The sequence below is a fragment of the Mustela nivalis genome, assembly GCF_964662115.1.
Source record: "Mustela nivalis genome assembly, chromosome: X".
NCBI lineage: Eukaryota > Metazoa > Chordata > Mammalia > Carnivora > Mustelidae > Mustela > Mustela nivalis.
Window position 1 is genome coordinate 18880271 of NC_139040.1, and position 20696 is coordinate 18900966.

General features: G+C 38.1%; 2 protein-coding genes across 2 annotated transcripts in view; both read left to right on the top strand.

Annotated features, from left to right (window-relative positions):
• Nucleotides 1-20696, top strand: part of IGSF1 (immunoglobulin superfamily member 1) — a 432586-nt gene that overhangs the window by 339001 nt on the left and 72889 nt on the right. The window lies entirely within an intron of this gene.
• LOC309856647 (olfactory receptor 5AP2-like) lies at nucleotides 5738-10324 on the top strand (the record flags this gene model as incomplete). The annotated part of the gene is made up of 3 exons (XM_082717958.1): nucleotides 5738-5817; nucleotides 7473-7560; nucleotides 9350-10324. 3 exons carry the CDS (start codon nucleotides 5738-5740, stop codon nucleotides 10322-10324), a joined length of 1143 nt encoding a protein of 380 aa, XP_082574084.1.

Below are 20696 nucleotides of genomic sequence, written 5' to 3' on the forward strand. Positions count from 1 at the left end.
TAATTATTTTCACAATCAAAGAATCTTCCACATAGGGCGCCTGGGTGGCTCAGTCAGTTGGGCAGCTGTCTTCAGCTTGGGTCATGATCCCAGGGTACTGAGATTGAGCCCCACATCAGGCTCCCTGATTGGCAAAGAGTATGCTTCTCCCTCACTCTCCCTTTGTGCGCTCTCAGTCTCTGTCAAATAAATGAATAAAATCTTTAAGAAAAATTTCCACATAATTCCAAGTGCTCTTTAAAAGGGAAGTATCACTCTAATTGAGAGCCACTAAAAGTTCCTGTAACATACAGGTGTTCAGTGAAAGTTTGTTGTATAAAAGAGAAAGAGCACCCCTCAGTAAAAGTACTCCATAGCTTTGAGAATTATGATCAAGGATGTGTCTGTCTAGATCTCCTGGTGGGGAAGGGATGCAAAGGGTGTCTGCAGTTGCTCCTGAAATGCCTTCGTAAGATTCCTTGGGTTTGTCCAAGATCGCAGATCACTGTTTCAATGGTAGTCAAGATTCTATAGATAAGGAAAAAATTATGAAGATCTGAAGTCAGTGGTTTCTGACCGCTGTGTAAAGAGCTTTCCCTAATTTTTGTATTGAGTGAAATCTCTGAAGTTTTTCTCAGACCCTGTGAAGAATCAGGCAACTAGGGTTGAGTATGCTCTTTATAATCAGGAAACAGGAGAAGGAACACAGCACAAAGTTCTAAATTTGTAGTTTTCAACACTGGTAATAAATTGCAGTCACTTGGGAAGTTTTTTAAAAATACGATTGCCCATGCCCCACCTCAGACCAGTTAAATCAGAATCTGAGAATGACATCTGGGTATGATACATTTTTTTTTTAACTTTTTATTTTTTATAAACATATATTTTTATCCCCAGGGGTACAGGTCTGTGAATCACCAGGTTTACACACTTCACAGCACTCACCAAAGCACATACCCTCCCCAATGTCCATAATCCCACCCCCTTCTCCCAAACCCCCTCCCCCCAGCAACCCTCAGTTTGTTTTGTGAGATTAAGAGTCACTTATGGTTTGTCTCCCTCCCAATCCCATCTTGTTTCATTTATTCTTCTCCTACCCACTTAAGCCTCCATGTTGCATCACCACTTCCTCATATCAGGGAGATCATATGATAGTTGTCTTTCTCTGCTTGACTTATTTCGCTAAGCATGATACGCTCTAGTTCCATCCATGTTGTCGCAAATGGCAAGATTTTGGGTATGATACATTTTAAGCTCCCAGGTGGTTTTAATGTGCAACTAATACTGAAAACCATTAGATTTTAAGTAAAGGGATGAGCAGATTAGAAATTAGGATTTTAAAAGATGATTTCAAGGTGCTATGGCAGAAATTGATTGCTAGACGGTAGAGTCAGAAGGACCTGGGTAATATTGGTGCATATCATCTATGTGATTCTGAGAAGACCATTTCCTTTCTCTGAGCTTCACTTCCTCCATCTGTAAAATAGAAATAAATATAGTACCTACCTTATAGACTTGTAATAACATGAAATTTTGTGATTGAATTTAGCACACTTTCTTATACTAACTGACTCAATTACTCTTTCAGAAATATATAGCATGGGGTGCCTGGGTGGCTCAGTGGGTTAAGCCTTTGCCTTCAGCTCAGGTCATGGTCTCAGGGTCCTGGGATCGAGGCCCGCATCGGGCTCTCTGCTCAGGAGGGAGCTTGCTTCCTCCTCTCTCTCTGCCTGCTTCTCTGCCTACTTGTGATCTCTCTCTCTCTCTCTCTCTCTCTGTCAAATAAATAAATAAAAACTCAAAAAAAAAGAGAAATATATAGCATGGTACTAGCACAAAAACAGACAACATAGACCAGTGGAATGAGTCGAGAGCCCAGATATGGACCCTCAATTTTATGGTCAAATAATCTTTGACAAAGCAGGAAAAAATATACAGTGGAAAAAAGACAGTCTCTTCAATAATGGTGCTAGGGAAAATTGGACAGCTATGTATAGAAGAATGAAACTCGACCATTCTCTTATACCATACACAAAGATAAACTCAAAATGGATAAAAGACCTCCACATGAGGCAGAAATCTATCAAAATCCTAGAGGAGTACATAGGCAGTAAGCTCTTCTACATCAGCCCAGCAACCTCTTTCAAGACATGTCTCCAAAGGCAAAGGAAACAAAAACAAAAATGAACTTTTGGGACTTCATCAAGATCAAATCTTCTGTAGCAAAGGAAAGAGTCAACAAAACAAAGAGTCAACCCATGGAATGGGAGAAGAAATTTGCAAATGACAATACAGACAAAAGGCTAATATCCAGGATCTATAAAGATCTTCTCAAACTAAGCACACACAAAACAGATAATCTTGTCAAAAAATGGGCAGAAGACATGAAAAGACACTTCTCCAATGAAGACATAACAAATGGCTATCAGACACATGAAAATGTTCATCATCACTAGTCATCAGGGAAATTCAAATCAAAACCACATTGAGATACCACCTTACACCAGTCAGAATGGTAAAAATCTACAGGACAGAAAACAAGTGTTGGAGAGGATGTGGATAAAGGGGAACCCTCTTGCACTGTTGGTGGAAATGCAAGTTGGTGCAGCCACCTCGGAAAAAAGTGTGGAGATTCCTTAAGAAATTAAAAGTAGAGCTTCCCTATGACCTTGCAATTTCACTATTTGGGTATTTACCCCAAAGATACAGATATAGTGAAAAGAAGGGCCATCTGTACCCTAAAGTTCATAGCAATGGCCACAGTCACCAAACTGTGGAAAGAGCCAAGTTGCCCTTCAACAGACAAATGGATAAAGAAGTTATGGCCCATACATACATCAGAACATTATGCCCCCATCAGAAAGGATGAATACTCAACTTTTGTATCAACATGGACAGGACTGGAAGAGCTTATGCTAAGTGAAACAAGTCAAGCTGAGAAAGTCAACTATCCCATGGTTTCACTTATTTGTGGAACATAAAGGAGTAACACGGAAGACATTGGGAGATCAAGAGAAGATAGTTGGGGGAAATTGGAGGGGGAGATGAACCATGAGAGACTGTGAACTCTGAGAAACAAACTGAGGGTTTTGGAGGGGAGAGGGTGGGGAGTTGGGTGAGCCTGGTGGTGGGTATTATTGGGGGCACTATTGCATGGAGCACTGGGTATGGTGCATAAACAATGAATTCTGGAACACTGAAAAGAAATTTTAAAAATATGTAACATGAGCCTAAGTTTTGAGCTACATAGTACACATTTAGAAACCAGGGAGAAGTTAGAGAAATTTTCATTTGGGACAGCAAATGGCCAGGATGACATCATTACTATGGTGGAATTGGGGGACACTCATTTCTTTTTTTTTTAATTTTTTATTTTTTATAAACATATATTTTTATCCCCAGGGGTACAGGTCTGTGAATCACCAGGTTTACACACTTCACAGCACTCACCAAAGCACATACCCTCCCCAATGTCCATAATCCCACCCCCTTCTCCCAAACCCCCTCCCCCCAGCAACCCTCAGTTTGTTTTGTGAGATTAAGAGTCACTTATGGTTTGTCTCCCTCCCAATCCCATCTTGTTTCATTTATTCTTCTCCTACCCACTTAAGCCCCCATGTTGCATCACCACTTCCTCCTATCAGGGAGATCATATGATAGTTGTCTTTCTCTGCTTGACTTATTTCGCTAAGCATGATACCCTCTAGTTCCATCCATGTTGTCGCAAATGGCAAGATTTCATTTCTTTTGATGGCTGCATAGTATTCCATTGTGTATATATACCACATCTTCTTGATCCATTCATCTGTTGATGGACATCTAGGTTCTTTCCATAGTTTGGCTATTGTGGACATTGCTGCTATAAACATTCGGGTGCACGTGCCCCTTTGGATCACTACGTTTGTATCTTTAGGGTAAATACCCAATAGTGCAATTGCTGGGTCATAGGGCAGTTCTATTTTCAACATTTTGAGGAACCTCCATGCTGTTTTCCAGAGTGTGGCTGCACCAGCTTGCATTCCCACCAACAGTGTAGGAGGGTGGGGGACACTCATTTCAAGGAGAATAGTGAAACTCAACATATTCCAGGCTCCATAAAGATGAATCTTCTGCCTTCTTTCACTGCAGACCAGTGAAAGAACATCCTCCAGGATCTGTCACCAGGATAGATGACTCCCCCATCAAGCCATAAATACCATAATACAAAAGGGGGAAACACATCAAGCCTGTTCCTCACATCCTTTCAAAATGCATAGCACAGATGGAGAAACTAATGTCAGAAAGGTCACCTGCTTTGATATTATGAAGACGCGAATGCTTTCAGCTAGGCATAAATCCATAACCCTCACAATTTGGAGGACTATTTTACTTCATTGTCCCATCAAATAGTTTAGGATGACATATTACTCACTAGTAAATACCCATGAGAATAAAAGCAGGGACTGCACTGATTACATCATTTGAATCCTTATAAAGTAGACACTTTATGGCACCATCACAATTTTGCTCCAAACCTCTGATTGCTCCTCAGAGTTTGAGGAATCAATAGTGGGCGAGACAGGCATTGCATCTGGGCTATTCAAATGCCCACAGGCAGTGACAATGGATAAAGACATCCCCATCAATATATCACAACATGGGAAAGAGATACAGGTTTCTAGATGAAAACATTTGGGCACCACTTTAGTCTGCTGGCACAATACTTCATCCATCCCTGAGCATTAATGAGTTAGTCTTTAAGATGATATCCTATAACCTATATTTCAGCAAAGTCTGCAGCTATGATGAACAAAATGACTCATTTTATCCTATGTAGTGATGGTGCCCCAGGATAATTAAATTTGGGGATGATGTTCTTCAATACATAGAGTCAGCCCATCATGCCATAGCAGAAGCTCATAAACTGGTTCAAATATCACCTAATGTACTACAACCTAACTTGAAAAAAAGGAATAGTTTCTCTATTTAAAGTCATTACAAAATTCTGTATAGCCAAGCAACAGAATTAAATGAATCTGCCCACAAAAGACTTTATAAAGTCTACTTTTAAAACAATTTCCTTGCTTTAAAATCAATAGTTTTATCCCTTAAAATGCATAATAACTTAGCGTTTTCTATAGAAGCTGCTAATAACCGAGCACCAAAGGAGATTGAGGCTGTTTTTGCTTTCCAAATGAGAGACTGTGTTTCTGTGTGTGTGTGTGAGCACACTCACATGTGTGATGTACGGGGGAGTGAGGAGGAAGTGTATCTAGGGATATTATTAATTTGCAATTGATTTTGTATTTCTAATTCCTAACACAATGACAGGACATGATAGATGTTTGATAAACATTTATTGAATGGAAAAAAAATAAGACGAATGCATAGATACCAGTCTTTCACAACTCAGGCATGGTTTAATAAAAATTGAAAAAGTATGGTACAAGGCAGCTGGCCACCACATACATCTTAAGCACAAGAGTATTTTATTAGAACACTGAATGGCAATCAGAGGCTTTATTGACCATATAAAAACTAATTAAGTAATTTGTTGATGTTTAAAAGTGATTTATAGTTTATAATCAGGCAAAAGGTTAAGTAAACAAGATGATATGACGGATCATAAAATGAGAAATACATTCTTACTAACATCCTCTGTATTGGTCATTTATCCATAGTTCTTAGAATCTCTATGTTTGGGGAAAAAAACCTGATATTTTAATTGTGGCCAACACTTTTTAATATGACTAAGAATGTATTTTACATTTGTAACACAATGTATTTCATCGTCAATTTAACTCTTCCAATTGTTCCCAAAGCTTCTCAGTGGCGACTAAAGGTCCCCAAACTCTCAGTGTGAGTCAGTGAAAATAACCCATTGGGAATGGCCATTTTGGATGTCACAGCTTCTCAGCCCCTGGGGCTTACTTTTCGCAGCATCTCAGGAGAACAGTCAAGAAGGCTGAAACATTGCTGTATTAATGATTCTACCAATTACACAGAAATGGCTAAACTTGAAAAGGGAGTTGGGAAAGGGAGTATAACTTGAAGCTTAATTCCAGAGGCTTTACTATTGTAGGCACATGAGCTTTTCTGCGCCTGTTCGGGGAACATCTGGAAAGAGCCCAACAACTGATGCTGGCCTGAAGCACTTGGGATGAGTACAGAAGAAGAAAAGTGACTGGTGAAAACGTGTGACTTCTAGAGACATACAAAGAAAAAGGTGGGTGATAAAGGACAGGGATGCTTGTAGATAAAAGTTTGAATTTTCTACTTACTTGTCATTCCTAACCAGCTTCTACTTGGTTCTTACTTCCAACTGGAGAGAGTAGCCCTGGGTAGAATTTAGGGGAAATTGGTTCTGTTCCTGACAATATCACTAACTGACTGTGTGTGTACTCTGGATCTTTGTATGGCTGGCTCCACTCCATTCAGATTCCAGGATTTAATGTCAGCTCCTTAGAGAGGCTTTCCCTTCCACTCTACCTAATGTTGCCCCTCCAAACCCCGAGCTCTTTCTATTTCATTAGCTTGCAGTATTTTCTTCATAATTTTATTAAGATTTTTAATTAGTTTGTTTACTGCTCACATCTTCCTTTAGGTTGTAAGGTCCATGAGATTACCCCTAGCGCCTATCACATTGCCTGGAACACACCAAGAACCCAATGAATATTAGTTGAATAAATTCATGCATGTCGTAGAACAATCTGCTTAACTTCTTTGTAGCTTGGATTCGTCATTTGTAAAATTAAGAGAAATCATTTTCATTATTTCAAAGATTAGCATGATAACAAAGAAAGAATAGGTCTATAAATCCCTTGAAAAAACCTCAATAATATTTAATTGAATGGCTCTACATTTTGAGAAAACATAATTGATACAACAGTAGCATTAGAATATTGTCGACATATATTTAAATATAGATTCTGCCATTTAACCAGATATGAGATCTTGAACAAAGCATTGCAGTGCTCCCAACCTCAGCTGCCTGGGTTGTAAGATGGGAATGATAATAGTTATTTCCTAGGGTTTTTAAGAAAATTAAGTAAAATAACTCGTATTAATCACCCAGTACAATGTGTGACACTTATTAGGTACTTTATTATTGATAGCTATTAATATAGTCATTATAATATAAAAATAATAATATAAAATATCATATACATTTTATTAATATAAAAATTTAACAACCAGTACTATATATTGTGGAAACTTTAGTTCCCAAAGATGGTCATAAAGGTGACTCTAGTGGAACACCAGTTATAAGCAGGCAGGCACAGCCTGAGAGTGGCAGAAGGGCATTAGACATTTACTTACAAGTTGCCAGAGGTTGATCTAGTTTTCTCTTTCAGGGTCTGACTTGGAGCTCACAAGAAGATGGAGGTCAGTGTTGTGAAAACCAAGGTGCCAGGGCAAGTTTCAGGGAGGAGCAGGCTCCAGAGGAGCAATTTAATAATTGTCATACAAGTTTTAAAAACCTTATTTGATTTTCCCATTGCTTGCTTTCTGAGTATTGACCCTGACTATATTCACACTTTACAAGTGTTTTCCTACATACTTTCATTGGATCTTTGCAGCAATCCTGTGAGAATCAGAAAAGTAAGTGCCATTGTTCCCATTTTATAGATAAAATTTTTATTATTCAGAAAGGACTTGCTTAAGCCTGTAGAGCTAAAATAATACCAAGTCAGAATTCAAACCTAAGAGTTCTGACTCTAAATACAATCATGTAAATCCTCTGTGCAGTGCTATATATGGTCCTTCACTATCCCAGCTCTTAAGAAAAACAATATTAAAATACAGTTAGGCAAACTGAGGGTTACAGAAGGGAAGGAGGTGGGGAGATGGAATAACTGGGTGATGGGGATTAAGGAGGACATGTTGTGATCAGCACTGGGTGTTATATACAGCTAATGAATCGTTGAACACTACATCAAAAACTTATGATCTGCTATATGCTGGCTAACTGAACATAATCAATCAATCAATCAATCAATTAATTAACTGAAAAATAATACACCTAGACATTGGCTATCTCCCTGACTAAGAGCAAAGATAGAAATGGCCCTAAGAAGAATTCAACATTCTGATTTCTCAAAGAGCTATGGTCGAAACAGCCCCCTATGTTCTGATAAGGACATGGATGCCATGTTTCTGAAAAAGGAGGGGTCAGAGGCTTTTATCTCTTCCAAGTGGGAGGAATAATGTAAACAGTTCACCTGGGTCCCAGTTCTAGCATTTACACCAAATCTCTGGGAAACTATTGACAGTTTGCTTTCCCTTTAGAGGCCCTGGTTTCTGGCTTTATCCATCTTTGAATCATTAGATAAAAGTGGTAGCTCTTACCCTTTTTACTGCTGCAACATACACACTGGAAAATTCAGTACAATGATTAGTAATAGGAACTCAGTTAGGAAGGGATACTTTGGAGGGTGCAAGTGGGACAATCTGAAAGAGGCTTGTGTGTGGTTCCAACAGTTCTACCAGGATATTCCTCCAATCATAATAATAGCTAATGTTTACCATATGCTTATTGTGAGCTAGATGCTTTAGATGAATTATCTTATTTAATCCTCACAGTGAATTAATGAAGTAATAAATATTTGGTACTCTCATCTTAAAGATAAGGAAACTGAGTCTCAGATAGGTTAAACCCAAGGTCACATAGCTAGCATGTCATAGAATTGGATTCTAATCCAATAAAATTGACCTTAGAGCCCTCTTAGTTTTGTATTACATTGTTTGATATCCCCCCTTCAGTCATCCCCTGCTGTTCCTCAAACACACAACTGATAATGAAAAAAATCATAAGTTTCTAGTGTCATTCCCATATTTAAGATTTCTGTCCTGGACTTTATGCTCAAGTTAAGCTTTGGCTGAGAACAGGTTCAGTGTTAAAAAGAAGGGTGTAGAAGGAGGAAGGAAATTAGAATTCATTAAATACCTGCTGTTTCATGCCTTGCTAGACATTGTACACACATCCACCATCACTTTTAGTTTTTACAACCAGTCTTACAAGGTTGATGTTTTATCCCACCTACAGAGAAAACTCCGGTTAAGATACTAGCCCTGGGGACTAAAAATATATGTTTATAAAAAATAAAAAAATTATAAAAAAAAAAAAGATACTAGCCCAAGATCACAGAGACGATAGCAGCCAGGTTGAGATTCAGACCCATTCTTCTGGGTCCAGATTCCATCTTCATGCCTTTAAACCTTATATCCAATAGGTTGGAGGATGGCAAGAGATGAGTAAGGTAGAACGAAGCCATAGTCGACATACCCAGTATGTTTATGCCCTAGGTAGCCAGGACCAGACCCCACTGGTCTCTGTTTAAGGACTTGAGCCATACATGTCTCACTATTGTCATGCGTGTTCCCTTTACAGACCTGTAGTGGCCTAACAGGTACAGTCAATGGCAGCAAGTTGAGTGAATTCTTCCTCGTGGGCCTCACTGATGATCCTCAACTTCAGCCTATATTCTTTGCCCTCTTCTTCCTAATCTATGCAATCACAATTGTGGGAAACCTGGGCCTCCTTGCCCTCATTGTGGTCAGCCTTCGACTCCACACTCCCATGTATTTCTTCCTCAGCAACCTATCTTTTATTGACTTCTGTTATTCTTCAGTCACAGTTCCAAAAATGTTGATGGGGTTTTTCTCTGGTTGCCAGACAATCTCCTTCTCTGGTTGTGCAATACAGACAAGCTGCTTTGTGATCTTTGCTGTCACTGAGTTCTTCCTCTTGGCTTCCATGGCCTATGACCGCTATGTGGCCATCTGCAACCCTCTGCTCTACCATATCATTATGTCCCCAAGGTTCTGTTTGCAGCTAGTGGCTGCCAGCTATGCAGTGGGCCTGATGAACATGGTGCTTCTCACAAGCACAACCTTTTCTCTGACCTTCTGTAAATCCCATGTCATCACTCACTATTTCTGCGATATCCCTCCCCTTTTAAAACTCTCTTGCTCTGACACACGGATCCTCCAACTTCTCCTCTTTGCCTGTGGTTCCTTTAATGTGTCTGTGTCCCTGATAATCATCCTAGTCTCCTATGCATGTGTCTTCTTGGCTATCATCAGAATACCCTCAGCCCAGGGAAAACACAAGACATTCTCCACTTGTGCTTCCCACCTGACCGCTGTCAGCCTATACTATGGAACCACAGCATTCATTTACTTGCGCCCATCCTCTGAGTACTTACTAGGCAGAGACAGGCTGGTCTCTGTATTCTACACAGTGGTCATCCCCATGCTTAACCCCATGATCTACAGTCTGAGGAATAAAGATGTAAAGGAAACATTTGGGGGTGTTCTCAAGAAGGGCTCACAATTCTCCTTCCCCACACTCAGATTTCCATGATATAAAATGTGTTAAAGAAAAGGTAATAAAGAGAAGGAGGGAGGAGACATCTATTTGGCCACTCATAATATCTCGGGCATTATACTAGGAATTTTAAATGGACTATGCCTTGAATCCTCTTCATAACTCTGGAAGTCAAGTATTATTATCTTCGTCTTATAGATGAGGACTCTGAGACCCTGAGAGCTTTGGTTATTTGCCCAAGGTCACATATGTATGCAGTGGAACTTGAATTTCAATTCAGCACTGACTCTGAAACTCCCTTTCTATTACATTACACTCTTTCACTATAAGGCAAGCTGTCCCCCCTATTAAATATTTATTTATTTATTTGGGAGAGAGAACACATGTGAGTGAGTAGGGGGAAGGGCAGAGGGAGAAAATCTTCAAGCTGACTCTTGGCTGAGCTGGAGCCTGACTGGAGCTGGGCTTGCTCTCACAACCCATGAGGTCATGACCCTAGCCAAACCAAGAGTCAGACACTTAGCCTACTGAGCCACCCAGATACCCCAAGATGCCACCCTCACTCTTTATCCTGAGTCCAGGGTTTCCAACTTTTTTCCCTTTCTGGCAAATCTGGTCCAAAAATTTGTAACAGATTCAGTCCCCTAAGAGCTACTTCTTTTCCCATAGCCAATTTTCTACTTCTGCTTTTGGATCATGTCTAATCAGGTCACTAAATTAATTGAATGCCTATTGCATACAGAGTCCTATACCAAATGTAAGGTGGAGACAAATCACAAGGAAGAAAGCTATGGCTATTTATCTTTTGTCAGCTTCCAACTCATTTAGGGAAGACAGAAGATCCCATTCAAAAAGGAAGACAGAAGATCCCATTCAAATTATGACTTTTTACTTAAATTGACATTCATTTTTGTGCCAGTACTATGCTGTCTTGGTGATCACAGCTTTGTAGTAAAGTTTGAAATCAGGCAACGTGATGCTCCCAGCTTTTACTTTTTCAGCATTTCCTTAGCAATTCAGGGTCTTTTCTGTTCCATACAAATTTTAGGATTGTTTGTTCCAGCAATTTGAAAAATGCTGGTGGAATTTTGATCAGGATGGCATTGAAAGTATAGATTGCTTTGTGCAGTATATACATTTTAACAATGTTTATTCTTCTGATCCATGAGCATGGAAAGCTTTTCCATCATTTTGTGTCTTCTTCAATTTCTTTCATGAGTGTTCTGTAGTTCCTCAAGTACAGATCTTTTACCTCTACAGTAAGATTTATTCCAAATTATCTTATGGTTCTTGGTGCTATAGTAAATAGAATCAATTCTCTAATTTCCCTTCCTGTATTTTCATTGTTAGTGTATAAGAAAGCCACTGATTTCTGCACATTGACTTTGTATCCTGCCACATTACTGAATTGCTGTATGAGTTCTAGTAGTTTGGAGGTGGAGTCTTTTGGGTTTTCCATATAAAGTATCATGTCATCTGCAAAGAGAGAGAGTTTGACTTCTTTGCCAATTCGAATACTTTTTATTTCTTTTTGTTTTCTGATTGATGTTGCTAGGACTTCTAATACTATGTTGAACAAGAGTTGTGAGAGTGGGCATTCTTGTCGTGTTCCTGATCTCAAAAGGAAGGCTGTCAGCTTTTCCCCATTGAGAATGATATTCACTACGGGTTTTTCATAGATTTTATGAAGTTTAGGAATATTCCCTCCATCCCTATACTTATAAGAGTTTTAATCAGGAATGGTTGCTGTATTTTGTCAAATGCTTTTCCTGAATTAATTGAGAGGACCATGTGGTTCTTCTCTCTTCTATTATTGATTTGTTCTATAACATTGATTGACTTGTGAATGTTGAACTACCCTTTCATCCCAGACACATAGACCAGTAGAACAGAGTAGAGAGTCCAGATATGGACCTACAAGTCTATGGTCAAATAATCTTCAACAAATCAGGAAAAATATACAGTGGAAAAAAGTCTCTTCAATAAATGGTGCCGGGTGGGGGGCACCTGGGTGGCTCAGTGGATTAAAGCCTCTACCTTCGGCTCAGGTCATGATCCCAGGGTTCTGGAATTGAGCCCCGTGTCGGGCTCTCTGCTCGGCGGGGAGCCTGCTTCCCTTCCTTTCTCTCTCTGCATGCCTCTCTGCCTACTTGTCTATCAAATAAATTTTAAAAAAATAAATAAATGGTGCTGGGAAAATTGGACAGCTATATGTAGAAGAATGAAACTCGACCATTCTCTTACATCATACACAAAGATAAACTCAAAATGGATAAAAGACCTCCACGTGAGGCAGGAATCCATCAGAATCCTAGAGGAGAACATAGGCAGTAACCTCTTCGATCCCACAGCAACTTCTTTCAAGACATGTCTCCAAAGGCAAAGGAAACAAAAGCAAAAATGAACTTTTGGGACTTCATCAAGATAAAAATCTTCTGCACAGCAAAGGAAATACTCAACAAAACAAAGAGGCAACCCACGGAATGGGAGAAGATATTCGCCAATGACAGTACAGACAATGGGCCAATATACAAGATCTATAAAGAACTCCTCAAACTCAACACCCAAAAAATAGATAATCATGTCAAAAAATGGGCGAAACACATGAGTAGACACTTCTCCAAAGAAGACATACAAATGGCTAACAGACACATGAAAAAATATTCATCCTCATTAGCCATCAAGGAAATTCAAATCAAAACCACATTGAGATACCACCTTACACCAGTTAAAATGGCAAGAATTAACAGTACGGAAAACAAGTGTTGGAGAGGATGTGGAGAAAGGGAACCCTCTTACACTGTTGGTGGGAATGCAAGTTGGTGCAGCCACATTGGCAAACAGTGTGGAGGTCCCTTAAGAAATTAAAAATAGAGCTACATTGTGGGCCCTGGGTAGCTCAGTGGGAAAAGCCTCTGCCTTCGGTTCAGGTCATGATCTCAGGGTCCTGGGATTGAGCCCCGCATCGGGCTCTCTGCTCAGCAGGGAGCCTGCTTCCCCTTCTTTCTCTATCTGCCTCTCTGACTGTTTGTGATCTCTCTTTCTCTCTGTGTCAAATAAATAAATAAAATCTTTAAAAAATAAAAAATAAAAAAATAAGACTAGAGCTACCCTATGACCCTGCAACTGCACTACTGGGTGTTTACCCCAATGATACAGATGCAGGGAAAAGAAGGGCCATCTGTACCCCAAAGTTCATAGCAGCAATGGCCACAGTCACCAAACTGTGGAAAGAGTCAAGATGCCCTTCAACAGATGAATGGATAAAGAAGCTATGGCCCATATATACAACAGAATATTACGCCCCCATCAGAAAGGATGAATACCCAACTTTTGTATCAACAATTACAGAACTGGAGGAGATTATGCTCAGTGAAATAAATCAAGTAGAGAAAGTCAACTGTCATATGGTTTCACTTACTTGTGGAATATAAGGAATAACACTGAGGACATTGAGTTGGAAAGGAGAAGTGAGTTGGGGGAAATCAGAGGGGGGGGATGAAATATGAGAGACTGTGGACTCAGAAACTGAGGGTTTTGGAGGGGAGGAGTGTGGGGGGTCGGGTGAGCCTGGTGGTGGGTATTAAGGAGGGCACATATTGCATGGAGCACTGGGTGTGGTGCATAAACCATGAATCTTGGAACACTGGAGAAATAAAATAAAATAAAATAAAATAAAATAAAATAGCACAAAAATTTAATTGACATTTATTGAGTTTTTTCTATGTACTAAATGATAAATCTGTTGTTTCATAAACCTGCCAAGAACTCTGTAATGTTGGTATAATTGTTGCTCCCATTTTATGGATGATAATATTGTAATTAAAAATGGTTAAGTGACCACTCAAGGTCACATAGCTAAAGAATGGGGAATACAAGATTTGAATCAGGGCTGCTTATATTCTTTCCACTTTACTATATCACCCCCTGGATTACTAGGATGCCTATCAACAAGCAGCAAGAAATATAAGTTGTGAGGCTAGGACTCAAGTCAATGGAATCAAGATGAGTGGGTTCACAAGCGAGTATCTAGAAAGAGGTGGGTAGTTTGAATAACGTCTATAAAGAGTAAGGAGTGGTAGGAATGGCTGAGTAATGAAGGGAATGGGGAGAATTGGAAATCAAAGACTAAGACAGAAGAATCTAGATGCTCAGAGAGCTGGTTTGGCAGAATGGGCAAAGTTATAAGCAAAAGATATTGATTAAATTGGGGAGATAGTTGGGTAAACACAAAAGATATTAAGAAAATGTGGAGATGGTTGGGAAGGGCCTATATACCTTCTTTGAAGGTCTTATTAATATCTAGTCAATCCCTTGCTACCATAGGTGGGTAAGTTTCAAACAGCGCTTTGGTTTCCCTAATTTAACCTCGGATGGCTTTGAGCATATGGTTGCTTAGAGTTGTGGTAAAAGTCGTATTTTTTGAGGTTAAGGCCTCCATAAATCTTTACTCTGTTCTCTGTCTCCAGTTCACATATCTCAAATTGCCTAGACAGCTAACAAATTTTGAGTCCTTGGCCACAAGGGGTCATTGAGGAATTATTTCCTGATGGAAAACTTATGTTCAAGTTAGTTTGGGTAAGATCTAAACAAGTGCAACCTAATGAAGTCACTTTGAGTCTAAAGGCAGCCAGACATAAAGAAGAATTTTGCATGTTGACACTATACTAGGAATTCCTCTGTCTTAGAGCAGGCTTTTTTCTATTTTATCATTTGCCTGGAAAATTGCAATATTCTCCTAACTGGTCTTACTGTCCCCAGGCTTGTCCCTGACTGATTTTTCTCCACACTGGTGCCTTATGATTAGTCTAAACAGAAATCTGACCACATCGCTGTTCTACTTCAAACTCTTCAATAGCTCTTAATTGTCCTGAGAATAAAGTCCAAATCCCTTAACCTACAAGGCCTCTACAGTTAGAATCTAGCCTCTCAGACCTTACTTTTTACAGCTCCTCTTCCCTTTCCTGCATGTCATATTCTCCCTTTTAGACTTACAACTTTCCTCATTTACAAGTCTGTCACTTTTCATCAGTGAAGAATCCTCCTCATATTTCTAATCAAAAGTGTTTACTCTTTCCTTGGAATTTTAGGACAAATGATTGTAGCATGCAATCATCCTATACTCCTAAACTGCCTTATTCTATTCCACTTTTCTTACAATCATATCTTTCTTCCTCTACTAGATTGTATGCCTTAGAGGGGAAAACCAAGGTGTCTCAGAACTATGTAACCTCATACCTGGGACCAAGTTGGCATTTAATAAATGTTTATGGGAAGAATAATGGATTTGTGTGTACTACATCATTGGACTTTTCCATGGGCATATATGTTTACTTTTGAACCCTCCAAAATGTCCAGAAGTGTGTTAGTAATCTATCCCCTTTTCTTTGTCAATATTCTAGCTCCTTTTCAATATTAACTTCCAATCTGATCTTTTCCTATGCCTCTGCCCCCAGAATTATAATTCAACATTTGTAAATCCATTGATTTCTATTGATTTGATGTATGTGTACATGTGTTATATTCCTAACTAAATTAAAATTCCTGGAGGTAATGGGTCACATCTATATTTGTCTTTCCCAGTACTAGTGAGCCATGAAAAAATAAGTGTACATTAAATAAAAAATAAGGGCCTGTAGTACATAGTTGATGCAGAATTGAAGAGGGTTTGTGTGGAGCTCAAAGCAGGGCAGAGATAACTAGGTATGATTTTAAGAAAGAAGAAGGGAGCTGACATTTATTGTGAGCTTACTAAATGCCAGACACTATGGTAAGTCCTCAGTTTATCTCATTTGGTTATCACAACAACCTGATATATGTTTTTTTAATTAAGACTTTGTTTTTAGAGCACTTTTAGGTCCATAGCAAAACTGAGGGAAGGTACAGAAGGTTCCCATATTCTCTCTGGTCCTTCATACACATTCCACATTACCAACATCCACCCGCAGAATGGTACATTTGTTACAATTGTAGAACCTACAATGACACATCATAATCCAAAAGCCATAGTTTATATGAAGGTTCACTCTTAGTATTGCACATTCTATGGGTTCAACAACCTAATTTTATATTGATTTTATATATGAGGAAAAGAAGTATCAGAGAAGTGGTGATGAACTCAGTCATTCATACACAGCCTATATGGGGCAGAGTTAGAATTTCAAACTCAAGACTGAATTCAGAGCCTGTGTTTTTAACTACTTTACCAGTCTGCATCAGGGTGATCACTTCACTTTCTTTAAATCCTAGACTTCTCATGTACTCTCTGACATCAAGATACTGTACAATGAACACTGAAGTGAGTGAATAGCAACATATTTTGTTTAGATTAAGTTCTCTGAACATATCTGAAGCACAACATAAAGAAAAATAAGGAACTCAGGCAGGCAGGAAGGAAGGGTGTGACGTTTGGAGAAAGAGAGAAGGAGGGAAGAAAAGTTTTAAGCAGGAAAGGAAAGGAAAGGAAGGAAGGAAGGAAGGAGGAAAGAAAGAGGGAGGGAAGAAGGGAAGGAGAGAAGTAGGGAGGGAGAATGGAAGGTAGGTAGGAAGAAAAAATATCCTGAAAAGTCTTGCCATCTCATTCTTTCAGAAAATGTACAGATGGAAGTGGAGGGTCACCGTATCATCTGGTTTCTTCTTAGGACCCTTCCTGAAATGATCCAGGAAGGAGAAAGAGAGCTTTTCCAACAGCCTCTTGCTCAGATACTTCAGAAAATACCATTCCACATAGGAAAAGTACCAAAACCTCCGGGAACATATTTTTAAAAAATGTCCCTTGGTAGCGTCTAGAATTTTTAAATATCTTAACAGTAGCCATGTGTCCTTCAAATTCAAGAGGCTCTAGGGCCCTAGAGCCCCACTTAGCTAAAGCAAGGATTCTGAGGTCTGACCCCTGCCTTGTTTTATTATTGCTCACACTACCCCCAAAACCATTCTCCCTTAGATGACCTGAAGAAAGCTACTAAGACATGCTCATTCTAGAAGCAACTGCTTTTCTTGGTGAATAGGATGATTCCTAATTATCACTGGTCTTGCCTAGGTAATATGACCTATTCAACTTGTAGTATTTCTTGCTTGGGGTTTATTTTGGCTGATATGCTTCACCCTCCAAAACTAAGCCATCTTGAGGGCAGGGCTTTGACTTACTAATAATATGTATAATAGTAATAAGGACCAAAAAAGAGCACCTTTGGTTGATTGGGTGTTTACAATCCCAGAATCTGTTCAGCACAATTATGAAGTTTGAGTTAATACACGTACACAATACATATCTAATCCTGGGCCCCAAAATATAGAATATATATTATTTTCAATCATATTTACACAAGTATCAAAGGAAGTCTCGATAAATTCCAAATAAGCAGTATCATATTAATAACATTCTTGTAAAGATGCAATAAAATAGAAGTTACTAAAAAATATCCAAAAATTGGATGTACAGGAACAGGAACACTTGTGCATTGTTGGTGGGAATGTAAGCTCATACAAACCACTGTGAAAAATAGTGTGGAGTTTCCCCCCAAAATCAAAAATGGAAATATCATATAATCCAGGGTTGCCTGCATGGCTCATTGGATAAGTGTCTGACTCTTGATTGTCTCTCAGGTCATGATCTTGGGGTCATGAGATCGAGCCCTGTGTGGGTCATGAAATCTGCTCCAGATTCTCCCTTTCCTTTTCTCTCTGCCCCTCTTCTCTCTCTTTTTCTATATCTCTTAAAAAAAATCCCATATAACCCAATAATTTCACTACTGAGTATTTACCCCAAAAAAAATGAAAACACTAATTTGAAAAGATGCACACATCTCCATGTGTATTGCAGCATTATTTTAAAAATCTCCATGTATTTGGACAAAAATTTCTTCTAAATGGGATAATGAAAAAAATTAACTACAGACAATTGTTACTTAATGACAGATATCAAATTGCAAAGTGTAACTGATATGATATTTCAACTGATATGGCACAATGTGTGCCATATGGAACAAAATAACTGAATATTAATATGTTAAGAATTTGATGCACACAATGTGTGCCATATGGAACAAAATAACTGAATATTAATATGTTAAGAATTTGATGCCAGAAGTTAGAAAAGAACCATGAAGTAAACCAGAAGAAAGTACAAGAAAGGAAATAAATATCAAAAGAAAAATTAATAAAATAGGAAACAAAATTAAAAATGCTTAATAAAACCAAAACCTAATTTTTTAGAAAAGTTAATAAATAAGCAATACTCTGATAAGATTAAGTAAGTGAAAAAAGAATCAAGACCCGAATAACCATTATTAGCAATGAAAATGTCATTATTAAATAAATATTCATATTTTTAAAATAATAAGAGTATGCTATAAAATATTTATGCCAAACAATGTGAAAACTCTGATGACATATACAATTCCACAGAAAAATTCAAATCAACAATTTTATTCAAGAAGAAATTGAAAAATGAGTAGACCATCAGACACTAAAGAAATTCAATTAGTAACCAACATCTCTGCCTTTAAAGTCACAAATCCCAGGGAGGAAGGTTTTATCAAACTACTAAAGAAAAGATAATCTCTACATTATATAAAATATTCTGGAGAACAGAAAAAGAAGAAAAGTTGTCCAATTCATTTTATGAATTTAGTAAAACCTTGATACAAAAGCCAGGCGAGCTTGTTACAAAGATGAAATATTATACTACAATCTCACTTTTGATAAGTCTCAAAAAGGCCTAGTTAAAATACCAGTTAATTGAACTTAACAAATATATTTAAAAAGTACAATATGATCAAATAGGCTTAATTTCAGTAATTAAGGAATAGTCTAATTTTAGAAAATCCATTACTACAAGTCACTACTTAAGCTGATCGAAGAAAGACAATCTGTACTCATCTTAGTGGATTTAAAAAATCAAATGAAATTCAGCATCTCTCTGTGGACAAAACACAAACAAACAAACCTAAACAACTCAAGAATAAAGGGAAAAGTTTATTCTGACAAAGGACATTTACCAAAACTCACAATAAACAGTATAGTTAACGCAGAAACTTCAGAAGTGTTTTTGTACTGGAGAAGATACCACCTCTCCAAGTTATCATTTAACATTGCATTGGAAAGATCATTATCAATTCAATAAGACAAGGAATAGAAATATATTTAAGTATTGGAAAGAAAGAATCATTATTCATGTGTTATCTAACTGGCTACACAGAAAACAAAAGAGAATTTTCAGACAAATAAATTTTAACTATTTAAGGAGTTAATCAAGGTTGCTACATAGAAGATGTTTTTCAAAAACTGGTAATATGACATGATAAGCACTTGGTGTAATAAGCAACTGATAAATTGTTGAACACTATCTGAGACTAATGTACTATATGTTGGCTAATTGATTTTAAATTAAAAAATCAATAATAGTCCTATAAAGTAGTTGGGGTGCCTGGGTGGCTCAGTCAGTTTAATGTTTGGCATTTGGTTTTGGCTCAAGTCTGATCTCAGGGTCATAAGGTCCAGCCTTGAACTTGGCACTCAGCAGGGAGTCTGCTTGAGATTGTTTTCCTCTCCTTCTGCCCCTCCCATGCATGCTCTCTCTCTCTCTTTCTCAAATAAATAAGTCTTTAAAAAATAGTCCTATGTGGTAGCAAAAACAATTAGAAGATATAATTTTTACAAGTTACCATTCACTGGCTAAAATTTTAAAAATGTATAATGTCAAGTGTTGTTGAGGATGTGTGACAATCACTAAAACTTGAATACATTGCTGGTGGGAATGCAAAATGGTATAACCACTTTATAAAACAGATGGGCAATATTTTACAAAGTTAAACATACATTTACAACATGACCCAGCAATTCTACTCTTGGAATTTGCCCAAGAGAAATGAAAACATGTTCCCACAAAGACTTGTCATGTGAATGTTTATAATAGCTTCCTTTATTACAGCCAAAACCTGGAAACAGCCATGAGCTGGTGAATGGATCAACAAACTTGTACATCTATACAAAAGAACACTATTCAGCGATAAAAAGGAAACTACTGAAACAAACAAAAACATGGGTAATTTCAAAAACATTAAGCTGAGTAAAAATCATAAAGGACTATATACTATACAATTCCACCTATATGAAATTCTAGAAGCTATATTATTGTGACGGGATATATGTCAGTGGTTGCCAAGGACCCAGTGTGGGTGTAAGACACTAACTTTAAGGGGCATGAGGAAACTTTCTGGAGTGGTGGAAGTGTCCTAGGTCTTGAATATAATGACAATTACACAACTGTATTCAATTGTCAAGACTAATCACATTATAATTTGTGAATTTTATTGTTTATAAATTATACCTCAATAAAGCTAGTTAAAATAAAGCTACCAGGGCACCTGGGTAGCTCAGTTCATTAGGAAACTAACTTCAGCTCGGG